Raw genomic sequence first — 15,614 nt, forward strand, 5'->3', positions numbered from 1 at the left:
TCGACCAAAACTGACCCACCTGCAATTGACCCCAAAAACCGACTCCGGCAGTTCTCTCCTCTAAAACTTGCCTCAATCGACCCAACCATGAAACTTATCAAAATCTAGCAATCCAAGCTTTTTCTAGCGAGTTTTTGGTCAAAATACTTCAGATCCTACAAGATTTATGCCAGATTTGGGGAGATCTCACCAATCTAGTGAGATTTCATCCAAATCTTATGGAAATCTCACCGGATCTAGTGAGATCTCACCAGATCCGATGAGATCTTCGTCGGATCTGACGAGATTTTGCCTGAATTACACTGTTTTGGCTGACTTTTTCCGCCATTGATGGTTTCTACCAAACCGACTGCTATCCAACGTGAATCTGACCACTCCGATCTAACTCCTTCGACAGCCGGCGATGGGTCTAAACTTCCTCCACCTGATTTGGTCTGGTCGGTCATGGGTTAGGCACAAACTTGACCCATAGACACCCCTAGAATAGGATTATTCTATTTGTAAAAACTTCAATTCTGCACAGTGGATGTGTCTGCATCAAGTTCAAATCCTACTCTTTGTTGGAAAAAGATTAGGAGTAGTCTATATATATACTTTTACATAATTTGTCAAAGTTAACATAGGCATTGGGTTTAATTAAATCTTTCTAGCTTTGTTAAAGTATTTAGTTGTAATTGCTTGTTCCTTCGAAGTTGTGATTGCTTAGGAAATCTTAGTGTGGTTTCCTAGGGTTTTGGTAGCCCTACAATTTTACACATCATTTTTTTGTTAATTTATTTATAATGTCAAAAGAAGAGTTTTAAATCGACTACTAATCAGTAAACTAAAGAGTTTTAAACCAGCTACTACTCAGTAACATAGAAAAATTTAAACCAAACTGACCTACTACTATATATATACAGCACCACACAAAAACCCTCTATTCGATTTACCCTCTCTCCACCATTTTTGCTCTTTTGTTTTTACAAACTCTTCGAACTTGCCTCAAGGTATCTTTTAATATTCTATATTTGTGTATCTTTTTTCATATATTTACTTCTATTGCCCTTGTGTTTTTGTAATATTTTATTAAGAACCAAACTTCTAGACACCATTTTTTATTCTAGAGTTTTTATAGATGGAGTAAATGCTAAAAGAAAGTTAGAGGTAATGGATGCCACCAAAATATCTTGATTTTTTTATTCTTATTTTTGACATCTTAGTTTTATTCGATGAATACTTTGTGCCATAGAACGTTATTTTTGTATCACTCTATTTGCTTTTTTTCCCCCCCTAAAAGAGCCTCAGTGGAACTTGAACAAAATTTCTCTCGAAACTAGTTTGGACTTTGAAGAGAATCCCTTCAAACTCTTCATATATCTTTATATTGAGTGTAAATTTTGAAAATAGAACCGTTGGATTAAATATTCTTATTATATCCTTCATACTTGTAAATTTTCAAGAAGATCAAAGATCAATTGCAATATTATCAAATAAATGTTAAAATTTCAAGTTTTTGTAATCTAAAATTGTGTATAAAAAATAATTTTATTGATTAAATAATAAATAATATCTAATTTGAACGAAATAATATCTAATTTTATAAGTAGTGTGTCTTTATTTCATCCTATAAAAAAGACACCATATGGTTATTTTTTTTCAATATATATATATATATATATATATATATATATATATTTGTTTCAGTATTATAAATATTGAATATTGAAAATATTTTAACCATCATTAATTATCTGGTGCATCACACGGGTTAGTGACTAATTCTTAAAATTTGATCCAAATTTCATTTTTGTACCACAAATGTAAATAGTTGCAATGTCATCCCTGAAAATTTATTAGGTACAAAGTATGTCCCATTTATTAACAGTTAATTTTAACTTCTTATTATTGCAGGAAGGCTTTATTTAGAAAAGTGTGGGGAGTCTGAACTTCAAAGAGCTGGGGAATGCTTTTGTCTAGCAGGATGCTATGAACTGGCAGCTGAGGTGTATGCTAAAGGCAAATTTTTCTCAGAATGTTTGAAAGTTTGCGCCAAAGGAAAATTATTCAACATGGGTTTCAAGTACATTCAGTATTGGAAAAATAATGCAACTAAGGATTTTGGTGAGGCTAGAAGAGGAAAAGACATAGACAAGATTGAACATGAGTTTCTAGAGAGTGCTGCTCGTCATCATCATGAGCTTAAAGATAGCAGATCCATGATGCAGGTTGTCAAAGCTTTTCAATCCATAGATTTGATGCGCACATTTTTGAAATCTTTGGATTGCCTTGGTGAGCTTCTGTTGTTGGAAGAAGAATCAGGAAACTTCTTAGAGGCTGCCAGCATTGCAAAGCTGAGAGGGGAGATTCTACATGAAGCTGATCTTCTAGGGAAGGCAGGGAATGTCAAAGAAGCGTCCATGCTATTGCTTTTCTATGTGCTGTACAATTCACTTTGGACACCTGGAAGCAAGGGCTGGCCACTGAAGCAGTTTACACAGAAGCAGGAGCTTTTGGCAAAAGTCAAGTCATTTGCTAAGAATGACTCAAACTTTTATTCTTTTGTTTGTACAGAGGCTGACATTTTATCAAATGAGCAGAGTAACTTGTCCATAACAAAAAAGTATTTGAATGCTTCTCAGAGACATAATAGTGTTGGAGGTGAAATAATTTCTGCTCGAAAAATTCTAGATGCTCATCTTCAGTCAAAGTCTGCAAAGTATGTGTGGCATGATTATTTTGTTTTTGATCTGACAAAGCATTCGGAACAGGTGATCTCTAGAAATCAGATTTCTGTAGAAACACTGTTTTACTTTTGGAATTTTTGGAAAGATAAGATTCTGAGCATTTTCAAGTATCTCAGTTGTCTTGACACTCAAGATGTTAATGAATATAGAAGTTATGGAGATTTTTGTTTGAATTACTTGGGGGTGCGGAGGCAGTTTCATAATCTTAATGCAATCTATGTATTGCTCAACTCTGACGCGGATTGGGTCAGAGAGGACAGTAGATTCATTCATCGAAATGGAAATTTGGTTTATATTGATGTGAGACATTTTGTTGCAACTGCTCAAAGTTACTGGTGTTCAGAATTACTTTGTGTTGGTATGAAGGTTTTGGACAATCTTGAAGACCTTTACAATTTCTCATTGAAGAATTCCCTCTCGCTGTTCTGCCAAAGCAGATCTCTTACGTATATCTATGAGGTTGCAAAGTTTTTTTCAGAATCTGAATATCGAAACCATAGTTACTGCAACAATAAGACATTGCAGAGATCTGTTGAACTTTCTACCAAGTCTTTTTTTGGCTATATATTTCCCCTAGATTGGCGGAAATCATTGGCAGTGAACATGTTTTCTCTAAGAGAATCTGAGTTTTCAAGAAATTTACTAGAACAGATCATAATTGAAAACATCAGCTTGAAGGGTAAGTTGACATACGGGCAAATTGGAAGAGTTGTAGTGATAACTCTTGGATTGGGTAACATAAACAATGGTTTATATAAGGAGATTTTGAAAAGGTTTGATGGGCCTTTTGGAAATCCACCATGGAAGAAATTCATTCAGGTTCTCCGTGGGAATATGGGACCAGAATTTGCTCAAGGTACTTTAACTGACAATAACTGTGAATCTCCAAGAGAGTGTGTTCTGCTGAAGCTACAAGAAGCTTTGATGGATACTTACAGTGCAAATTGGAGAGCAGTCGACTATATTTCACCTGGTTGTTTCTTGTATCTTATTGAGCGCCTCCTAATCTTGGCATCTTACTTCCAGGGATACTTTATCACTTCAAAGTCTTCTTTTGCTGAATGGTTTATCTATCAAGATGCAGTTACCGACCCAAATTCCACTTTATTGGCTCAAATGAGACCATCCCATGTTATCTTTGAGTTTATTGTCAGTGTTGTTCAGCAGCTTCTTTATGATAAGAATGATACAATGGATTGGATTAGAAGGTCTAATATAAATGTGAAGGACTACTATCCACTGCTGGTATTGAGATTGGTTTCTATAATATGTTTAGTTCATCTGAATTCTGGGGAATTTTTGGAATTTCTTTTTGAATTGCTTGGTAGGAGCTATATTACTGAGGAACTTCCAAGGGAATTTTATGATGTCCTTCAGAGAAGACGGAAACATATAAATGTGAATGTGCTAGCTGAAGCATTTAAAAAGATTCACAATCCTCTTGTAATTGTGAGTTTGGGAGGAAAATGTTCAAGGTTTCTATGTCCAGATGCCATTTTTGTGGACATGACGGTAAAACAGTGCAGGGAGGACATGTTAAAAGTCTTGTTTCCAGAGACTGTGAAACCATCGCAAGGTCAAACTGAGACATTTGAAGTGGAAGCAACTCACTCTGGCAATGAAGTGCTTTCTTCAGGCACTGATGATCAAGACAGTCGTAATTGTAACTATGCACCTTCAAACTTTGCTTTGGTGGCAGATCAGGGGGACTTGAACAATATAAATGGAAGCAGGCTGCTAGTGAATTACTTTTGGGAAATATTTGAAGCTTTGATGTCGTTGGAGCATGGTAAAGATCCAAGGAGCTTTTTGTTAAATGTCCAAATGATGAAGGTAATGCAAATTTTTCATAAAATATTTGACTTCAGCAAAAAGCATTCGCAAATGAGCATCATACTGTATTTTTTTTTTAATCTTTTTCTATGTAAGGTAATGCCAAATTTTCATATAATATTTTACTTCAGCGAAAAGCATATACAAATGAGCATCATACTAAATTTTTATTCTGTTCCTATGTACATAGCAGGTGAACGTGGAGGAAAGTATTCACCTTGTTAGTACTGTTATGCACGAACGCCTTCAGAATGCTATCAACAATGTTGATGAAAACCTATTGGAGGAAGTAGACAGCATGGTTGATGAACTGAAGCAACTTTCTGCTGCACTGGATGTGAGGTCAGTACGTACATTGACTATGATATGCCTAGCCTTCTTTTGCTTTTTCCAAAAGGGGTCCTTGCTCAAACTTACACATTATTGATGGATTATATGGACCAATTTTTACTTTTTTTTTAATAACTCGTGTACAGCAAAACCTTCCATTTTTTTTGCTGACCTTTTTCTTCCCTGTCTCTTTTGCATCATGTTCTCAGTGAACCGGAACTTGGAAACAATATGTCAACAATTCAAGAACTTTGCAAGAGATTACTGTCAAGAAAGCCAAATCTGGAACCTATCTTAAGTAAGCAATTCTTGCAACTGGGCACAAACCTTGTGGTTGAGACTTCTGGCAGTATATCAAATGAGCAGCAGTGTGATGTAGAGGACAGTGATAGCAAAGCTAAGGAAAATAGCAGTGCTGATGTTGCATCGGTCTCTAACAGTAAAAACAGCCGAGAAACAGAAAATAAGGTGAAGGGTAACAAGTCCAGGAAAAATAAGAGGGGTAAAAAAGGAGGCAGTAAGAGATAAATAGATGTACATGAGTTGAAAGTTATTATGTATTGTACATTTCAGAAATTGTCTTCTCTATGCACTTGAAAGAGATGAACAATCTAGCATTTCAGAAAAGATCTTTGGATCTCAATATTTAGCACTTATTGTTGTATAACGCAGTGCTATAGAAGGTTCAGTTCAAGGGCAATGTGATTATCAAAGGAGGTTATCTTGTCCCATCTTTTTGAGCAGTGCGGGGTTATAGGAAAAAACAGATAAACTTTGGCGCCTAAGGTTGTTTGAAGTTCACACCCAGTGGAAAAAAAGAAAATAAAGTTTAGGAATCAATAATTAGGGTTGCATGTTGTTGTCAATATTTAGGGTTCTTTGAAGTCAATACCAAGCCATTAGAAGAGAATTCCTAAAATAATAACAGTATTAAAGAAAAATGTATCAATATTGAATTTTGGAGCTTTAAATACGATTCTCAAGTTATATGAGAAAAAAAGGAACTACCTAGTGAACAAATTTTTTTAAATACCCCTTTTATCAAAATTCATTCTTTAAGCTTCAGAAGTGAAATTATCTCAATAGGTTGGTCTCATGGGAAATCCCATGAGCTCTGGTTTGAGTCTTGGAATTAATATACGCACGGTTCTTGTGGACGGGATGGGTACACACTACATGCAGTGGCCTTGCCTTGAAGAGTCCCTATATTTTTTATTTTTTATTATTTTTTAAAAAGGCTTTAGAAGTGATATATAGTTCTCCCTAGCAAGCATATACATATCCATATTTTCCTTCTTTCTTTCTTTCTTTTTAAAATTACTGGTACGAATGTTCAGAGAGTGCCAATTTAACCATATGATGAGAGGTTAGAAATTTAAAGTGTTCTGTCAAAAAAAAAAAAAATTAAAGTGTCTCATAGATGTAATTACGGACATCCTTGTATGAGAGCTAGTATTGTCTTAGATAATGAAGAATAAGAGCAGAAAAAAGAAAACCCAACTGTTGAAAATGCATCACGTAATGTGACTATCACAATTCTCATTAATTTGTACTCGATGCATGTGTATGTGTGATGTGTGTATTACATAACAACTTCCTAAAGTTATTAGGGGAGCATATCAAAATTTGAAACTTTGGAGGATAAAATCAAAAGACCCTCAAACTTTAAGGGTGTGTTTTGTACTTTAACCTATAGAATATGTTAGGTTTTGAGATTTTAGATTGGCAAACCATGAACAACTACCTTAGTTTAGTGCTTTTAAAATTTCAAAGTGCTGGTAAGTTCACTACCCTGGTGCTAGAAGTCTCTATGCAAAACTGTGTTCAACCGATCAAGAAGCCCCGATTTCAACAAATCGAGCTGCATCTCAACAAATCAAATCTCAAGATTATTGAAATATAAAATTCAACCCAAAAGTTCATTAAGTTATTAGGGTTTTGTGTGATCAAGCCCAAGTGTATATAAACAAACCCAAGTGTTTTTAAGTTTGTTGCCTAGGTGCTGGAAGTCATTGTGCAAAACTGTGCTACTTAACCGATCAAGAAGCCCTAATTTTGATAGATCAAGTTGCATCTTGATAGATTGATTATTGGGATTATTGAAATGTAAAATTCAACCCATTAGCCTATTAATTATTAGGGTTTCTTCAAATCAAGCAAAAGGTATTTATACAAACCCTAACTCACATTCAAGAGACTTTTGGAACTACTTTGTTATAGATCTAAAGATTCTATGCCTTTTGCTCACAAAATTCGCTACCAAAGATCATTCTACACACAATATGAACTGGTGGTTATTGAAGTTGTTGCATACTAGTAATCTCATGTATTGGATCTAAACCTTCAAGTGAAGTCATGAAGTCATGTACTAGAGGTTCATGTTGGAACAACTACATATTAAAGAAGTCTGTGGATCGAAGAGTTGAGTTTGATAGGTTTAGCTACATTTATGAAGAATATGGTTATCTAGTTTGTAAACTTCTATTTGATAGTAGATTTTTTTACCTCAAGATTGATTAGGTCAAGTCCCTTAGTCATCGTATATGTGTGTTTTATTTATTTTCTATTGTGTTTGATATTGATCATTGTTGCATTAATCAAAGACAATTCATAATCAATCTAATTAACAAGTTGACCTTAAAACAGTTAATTATTGTTCTTACAAGGGTCTAAAAACCAACATAATATATTAAATTGAAAGCTCAATCAAGAATCCAATTTATTAATTGAATTTCAACTTTTTGTCAAGTGTCCTTTCAATTGTATCCGAATTTCGTATCAAGTGTCCTTATAATTTTACTATAATTTGATATCAATTGTTTTCAAACTTTAAATGCACCCTAATTTAATGCCAAGTGACCTTCTAATTATATTTACACTCAAACTTAGGCATCTAAACTTTAATTAAAAATATAAAATGATTTCATTCGAATTTATTATAATTCTATATAATTAATATATATATATATATATATATATATATATATGTATATGTATATATATAGGAGTGTTCACCAAACCGCACAATCACACCCAAATCGACCAAAATCGCCCATAAAATGGAGTAATCACACCATACTGCAAGTGGTAGTGAACCGCACTACATCACGCATGTGGGCACAGACACATTTATTTTTTATATTAAATATATATTAATAATTTAATGTTATATAAAGTAAGTGGCCAGCTAATATTAGTGCATTCCAATTTCACTTTTAAAACAGCTTTTATTTTGATTAAATACAAAATCAAAAGTTCAAAACCTCATTCACTTCTCCATCTCATACTCTCACTCCTCTCTTGATGCCCTCTCACTCTTAGTCGGCATAACTAGCAGTGTATATGGGGTACACTGTTATGGACCTTATGGTTGTTGCTTGTTAAGTATTTTTGTGTTACATGTTATATATTTTTAACAATTATAATTGTGTATGGTTTATTTTCATTGATTATTTTTTTGATTTATATATTTGTTGAATTTTTAGTTTATTGTTAATATATCAAGAATTTTTTTTTTTTTTTTTGGTCTTGTATATATTTGTGTTACTTTTTATTGAAACTTACAGTCATATTTTCATGGTTATTAATTGTAAACTAGTAATTAACAATGACATCTTGAAAAATATACCAGCCCAAAACTGATCAAACCGCACCTTATGCACCGCACCACACCACACATGTGATCGCAAAATTGAGGTGTGGTGCTGTGTGGTGATTATTTAGGCCAAATCACACCGCAAACACCCCTATATATGTGTGTATTTGATTACTATTATTCTTTATTGCACCCATGCATATGCGTGAATTATAAGCTAATGTCAACATAGAGGGGAAAAAAAGGTTAGCTTATAATCTAATTCTAAACGAACACTTAAAAAGCAATAATTAAAAATAATGAAAAATTACACTTTTCTACTTTAAATTATACCCCATTTTGCACTTATCTCGGTAAACTACAAAAATGCATGATCAACCCCCTTCCCCCCCCCCCCCCCCCCCCTCTCCCAATACTAAAACTCATATAACACTTATCATGGATCATATGCATCATCATAACAAATTTATAACTCATTCCAATTGAAATATGACAAATTTTACAATTACAATATTTTATAGTTTCTCAAGTGCATTTCACAAAACACATGTTCTAAAAGCAACATCAAGCTGTCAAGGTGCTTTTTCTTTTTATTTTTTTTCTAAGAAAACAAGAGTAGTATGTGTTCAAATATGAAAGTCTACTATTTCACTTTTAATTTTTTTTTTTAATCTATTGTGTAACTTGAATTGCTTAAATTAGTGAATTTTTTCTCAAAAAAAAATTAGTGATTTTTTTTTGGGCATTCTTAATCTTTACTTCTTTATCTCAAGAGAGTCAATACCGTACCAGAGGCTATACCAGTTTGGCCAGCAGTATGATATATTTCGGATACCGGTAAATACCAATGTACCGTTTCGGGTTTATATAAATATATATATATATATATATATATAAATTCATAGATTAGACTAATTTGTAACGTTAAACCCAACATAAGCCCAAGCCCAAGCCCAAGTTTATACATCTATATGTATAAAAAGAATTAAAAATCAAGTTAAATTTAAAATACTAAGCTTACCTTTCACATGTGTAGTAACTGAGGGCTTAAAAAAAAAAAACTGACATTTGAGAGGACTTTTGACAGTTTTTAGGGGCTACGAAATAATTAAAAAAAAATGAAAAAATCTGACATATGAAAGTTGCTTTTGACTTTATACATAACTTTTGCAAGCTGTCAAATTTATTAGGTGTTTAAAGAAGTTGAAATTCAGGCTATTGGGATTAAGTTGGACGCAACCAAGAAAGAGGAAAGAGAAAGTAAATCTGAAAGAGAGAAAGAGAACGCCAGTTTTGCATGTCAAGAAGATTTGGAATTTGAGGGAGGAAATACCATGCGCTATGAGTTTGAGAAACTACGAGTGACGCCGGTGAGTGGAGAGATGAGACAGTGAGAACGTTTTTTTTTTTTTTTCTTCTTCTTTTTCTTGTTTCGGTCCAGTATGCATTTACCGGCCGAAATGTGGTATTTTTTCTGGTATGGCTGAAACAATTCGATATGGCCGGTATTTAAACCGGAACGAAACAACCATGTTTCTGTACCAGTAGAGGTATTGGAATGGTAAATATCGGCTGTACCGACCGGTACAGTACGGAATCAACTTCCTTGCTTTATCTCTCTCTCTCACACTTTTATATGTATATGAGATGGATTCAAGTTATACTTGGAACCCATTTGGATAGGCGTTATTGTAGAGGAAAATATGCGTTAAGGATCTGAATGCAAAAAAGGTAAATGTTTGGTAGAGCAATTTTAACCGGATTTCATTTAAAATCTCACCAAATCAGCGGTTTTAAAAGGCAAAATTTCAAAGCTTTTTCAATTCACGTGATTCAATATCAATTATCGACCGCGTTTTTTTCATCCAAAAATCTGTTTTGCCCCCCAAATACTAATATATATTTCGGCTCTATGTTCTTTCTCAACAATCCTTCTTCACCAATTTCCCACGTATCACCTCTGCCTTTGGTGCTCTGCTCCTCTACTTCAATTTTTGTCGTTCTTTGTTACTGGGTTTGCCTCCAAATCTCAGGTAAACTTATTCTTCATTCTTTTCCTTGAATCTTTCCTATAGATTTGGTTTCTGCATGTTGGTTTAACAAGTTATTTCAACATAAAATTTGTTTAGTTAATACTAGAGATCTGGGTTTGGTTTTTAGTTCTTGGTTTAGTAAATTAAATTTAGTTTTGGGATTTGCTTTGAGAGTTGGTGGCAATGGGTTTTATTTCCGTGAAAAAAAATAGAATAAGTTGAAAAAAATGTTATTGTTTAAAGGTTAGTGCTATAAATTCAATTTTTTTTCTTAGATCAAAGTAAATCTCAATACTTTTGAAAAGGATTAGGAGAATATTATAACAACTTTTGAAAAGAAAACAGGAAAAGAATATCCTAAGGTGAAGTATAAGCATAAGTGGGATGCACTGAAGAAAGATTGGGTACTTTGGAATAAGTTGAAGGAAAGTGAAACTAGATTAAGATGGCACGCAACCAAAGGGAGAATAGCTGCAACTGATGAGTGGTGGGAGAGGAAGCTAATGGTACGTTTCATATAATCCATTGTACATATGTTGTATTAGTAGATAAACTATGCTAATGTGAGTTATTGACAAAAGCATTCAAACTTGTAGCCTTGTAGGAGGTACTTGAGGCTGCAAAATTTCAAGGGAAGGGTTTGGAGAATGTTGAATTATTAGACATTATGTTTAAGGTCATTGCAGCTACTGTAGATTTAGTGTAACACCCCAACCTTTATAAAATAAAATAAATAAATAAATAAAAAGGGTTTTGGCAATATAATTTTAAGTGAGGATAGTTTTGTAAATCCATTCCTAAGATATTTCATTGAGTGGTCCAAAACCCCCCACCCCTTATATCCATATGTTATCTCCCTCTCACCCTCCCAACCCCTCTTCTCTATCGCTTTTCTGCTGGTAGGCCAAACCATCTCCTCTCTCTCTTTGATTTTCACACTTCACTTCATTACCAAATTGGACATTTTGCTTCATACAATGAAAATAAGGGATCTTTCATCTCTCATTACTCCCACAAACCCATGGCCCCTTTCATTATTCTTTTTGTGGTGAAAGCTTTTGGGTTAAAGATTTTGGTAAGAAACCTCTTCATAGTTCTACTCCTACTCCTAAGATTAATTCTTGCTATTAGTTCATTTGTTTTTGGCTATGCTAAGTTACCCTGGTAGTTCTTAATCTATTTATATAACAATCCTTTTGATTGCATGTTTAATGATTGTTCTCATTTTCCTTGATACACGTTTTGCACTTTAGTAACCTTTTGATTGTTGGATGCCACATATGGATTTTCCTATTCTATTGATTATAAATCAAGATTCTTATGACCATATGTGAAAGGGTGATACCCAACTTACGAAATGATTAGAGGGTTATATGGAGTTCATGGATTGGCTTGTGAATTTATGTGCTTTCTTCGACATGTGTTTTACTTAGTTAATTTTAATAATGGTTTGGTTTAATCATTTAGTGCTCAAAAGGGAAACTCATGAGATATGCAACCTCTATTTTGAAATGATGTGTTTTATGTTATGTTTATATGTGCACATTGCTTGCAGTAAAGAATTAAAATGCTTTGGTTTTGTGTTGTGGCACTATGAGTTTGTTTGCTTGTTTTGTTCTTGTTTGGGAATGGGTACTTGTCTTAAGTTGGGCAAGCTAGGCTTTAGTGCCTTTGATTTGATTTAGGAGATCCTTTTCGATTTTGGAGACAAATGTGACTGTAAACTTTGCGATAGGCCTTGTTAATAATAGGTTTGATCCTTATGTTTCTAGGTTTCGAGATTCTTAGTGATGGACCTAGTGACTAGATTGGTTGATTTTGTGATGTCCAGTTGAGGTAAAATCAGTTGGCTTTTCGAGGTAAGTAGCTTTTTAATGGAATTTTTGGAAAATAACCATATTTCGTAAACTTTGTTTTCGGGTCAAACACATTTTGGAAAATTATTTGTGGAACTATGTTTTCTTAAAAGGTGTTGTGTTGTGACCTTACTATATATGATTATATAAAAAAGTGCATCATATTTGGTAATGCATATGGAGAAATGCGTGAATTGTTGACTTGGAAAATATGAGCATTTTTAATTTAATCTTTGATAATGAATTTATGGATTTTATGGTATAAGTGCTTATCTTGTCTTTTATTATTTGGGAATTGATAGAAAATTTTGTTGACAAAGAATGAATTTGGAAATCTTACAAACTTTATGGAAGCTTTGGTTGTTTAATGTTTTTCTGAAATTACTTGGATATAAACTATGTATTTGAAAGGAAATGTAACCTGTGAGCTTTATGTTGTTTTAACTCTATGCAATGTGTGATTTCCTAGTGATCACTTGATTTGGTTTCCGTAATCTTTGTGACAACAGAACCAAATCTAGGTCAGTGTCTTTTCACTTTGGATGATGCGTTCTTCCCTGCTGCCCATAAGGGAAAGAAGTTCCTTGATTGTGTGTGGGTGAGGCTACTGCCAATGGGGCCAAAAGAACACATGCAAAAGAGGTCCTACTTGATGCATTCTTCCTGCTGCCCATAAGGGGGAGACAAAATCTTGAAGGTATGGGTGAGGCTACTGTCCATGGGGCCAAGAGACTGAATACCAAAGAGGACAATATCATGCCAATTGTGAATGGGTGGATCCCCCCGACTGGTCTATGCGGTAGTATGTTATCTTTGTGATAAATTACCTTATATTAGATTTTATGGCTTTGGAATTATATTGTTGGTGCTCACAAATTATAGTATATAGTTTCAAGGTATTATTTTGAGGACTTTGAGAATATTGTGGATATTTGGTTATTGAAATATTTTAAGAAACTACTTGAAAGTGAACTGTGTGTTTCAAATACATTAACTTGTGAGCTTTTGATGTGGTTTTGCCATTATGCCATGATATTGGTGATTACCCCATCTGTGTGATGACTCCGCCTGTGTGACGACTCCATCTGTGTGACGACCTTGTCATGTGACCTTGGGTGAGGTTTCTAATTGTGAAATGGTACTGGATATTTTTTGGCTCATAGTGAATAAAATATAGTTTCATAGTTATTTTGGGAAGCTTGGTGCTATGTTATTTCTTTCATTATTCTTGTGTTGTTAATGAAATTGATTTTCCATAAATTAAATGGAAATTCCCAAATTATAGCATGTTTTGTAAAATGCTCATTATCATGAAACCTACATTTCCCCCACCCCCATTAATTATGCTACTCACTAAGCTTTAGCTCATCCCATTTTCTAATAGTTTTACAGATAAATTAGCTATACGTCGGGCATGAAGCTTAGTTTATTGGTGGTGATTGGAGTACTATGCTAAGTGGGAGATTTGTGTTGTAAATTGTTGGTGACTCAACTTACTAAATTTATCAAGGCCATAGCTAATTCTATCGAAGATTGGGCTCTTAAGGTTTGTTAGCCTGGGACGTGGTAGGCCTAGATTTTCTGTTGAGGTTATATATCTTAGAGAGGAGCGTGACTTTGTGTTTATTTTATTTGGAGCTTTGGATTGTTATGTATATTTGGAGACACATGATTTGTAGTTTGTATTGCTTGTAAATCTGTCATAGAGCTTTGACTTATATTGTGGAGAGATCAACATATTTATTTACTTTATCAAGTGGAAAAAAAAAAAAAAAAAAAAAAAAAACCCTCATACAGTCTCTCTTGAAGGCTCAGTTTTTCTTGCTTTGGACCCTTTTGAGTTTGGAGTGTGACATTTAGCGTGGGCTCCCTCTTTAGGTGTGTTACCTGATGATGTTGAGAAACTTAAGGAGGGGTTAAGTGACACTTCTGCTGACTCATCTTCTCCAAAGAAAAATGATGATGATGAAGAAGATGAGAATCCTAATCTTTCTACGCAAGATAAAGGAAAAAAGAGAACTTTTCTATCTTCCACACAAGGCAAAGGGAAGGAAGGAGGAATAGCATTAAACTTGACACAACAACTTAGTTGTATTTGTGATGTTGTGGAGTTAAGGAACTCAGCTTGTTCAATGGAGCTAGGTAGTACTATTCATAATGTCATGGAACGTGTTTGCATCTTGGATGGCATTGAGAAGGGTTTTGAACTCTACCTTATGGAAACTCATATTTTTCAGAAACAAGGGAAGAGAGAGATGTTTGTCGTGATGGGAGAACCACATTTGCAGCTTCAGTTTCTGCAAGAGGAAGCAAGATTGTTAGGGGGACGCTACTTTGGCACTAAGGAAGACAATTGCTTTAAACTTTGTTCTTTGTGAGGTTTTTAGTGGTTTGTTATTTTATCATTTGAATAAGGGGAAATTGCAATTTACCTACTTGTGATTTGGCCCATTTTAACAGTGCCCACCCGTGGTTTAAAAGTTGTCACTTAACCCACCTGAGCTGGCCTCTGTTAGACCCCCGTTACCCACCTTTGTCCTTTCCGTTAAAAAATCTCCTTTACTATATAAGTCAAAATTAGAACAGAATTAGAACCCTAAAAAAAAAAAGAATGAGCTCTCTCCCTCTCTCTACCTTAGAACCCCCAAAAATCCCCAAATCCATAGTCCCTTTCTCTCTTTACTTTGATTGCCAAAGTGAAATCCTTGAAAAATGAATAGTATATAACAAAAACTGGACCAATTCCAAGAACTGTTTCGTTTTGAGTCTCAGAAAAGCTGATAAATGCAGAATCCTCCGACCTTATCTCCAACACATCCACACGGTATCCGACGAAATCGAACAGCTAAAGCTTGGAGATTTGAAGCTGTACATGAACATCAAAGACCAGCAAGGAAATGGACGGTGGAGGTCTGTTCCTTTCACGCATCCTTCGACTTTCGAAACCATCTCCATGGAAGAAGATCTCAAAAACAAGGTAAAGTCCGACCTCGAATATTTCCTCAAAGGCAAACAGTATTACCATCATCTAGGCCATGTTTGGAGGCATAGCTTTCTCTTGTACGGTCCTTCGGGGACAGGGAAATCGAGCGTTGTGGCAACCATGGCTAACTTCTTGTCCTATGATGTTTACGACGTCGATGTCTCCAAGGTCTCGAAAGATTTGGATCGGGTTTTGAACAGAGTTGGTCCAGCTGCAGCCATTGCCAACACAGTAGTACTCCACTTGTTGAAGCTCCTG

General features: G+C 34.5%; 1 protein-coding gene across 3 annotated transcripts in view; it reads left to right on the forward strand.

The window, feature by feature from the left end:
• The window catches only part of LOC115981767, a 70,163-nt gene that overhangs the window by 10,969 nt on the left and 43,580 nt on the right, over positions 1–15,614 (forward strand). The window contains exons 12-14 of one of the 3 annotated variants that reach the window (XM_031104114.1): positions 1,894–4,559; positions 4,750–4,901; positions 5,099–5,793. The exons of 1 other annotated variant lie outside the window; for it this stretch is intronic. In XM_031104114.1, coding sequence (XP_030959974.1) covers positions 1,894–4,559; positions 4,750–4,901; positions 5,099–5,417 — 3,137 coding nt within the window. In that variant the 3' untranslated portion in view covers positions 5,418–5,793. Of the gene's footprint in view, positions 1–1,893; positions 4,560–4,749; positions 4,902–5,098; positions 5,794–15,614 lie in introns of those variants that run through there. One more of the 3 variants, XM_031104115.1, reaches the window with a different exon arrangement.

The sequence above is a fragment of the Quercus lobata genome, chromosome 3 (assembly GCF_001633185.2).
Source record: "Quercus lobata isolate SW786 chromosome 3, ValleyOak3.0 Primary Assembly, whole genome shotgun sequence".
Lineage (NCBI taxonomy): Eukaryota > Viridiplantae > Streptophyta > Magnoliopsida > Fagales > Fagaceae > Quercus > Quercus lobata.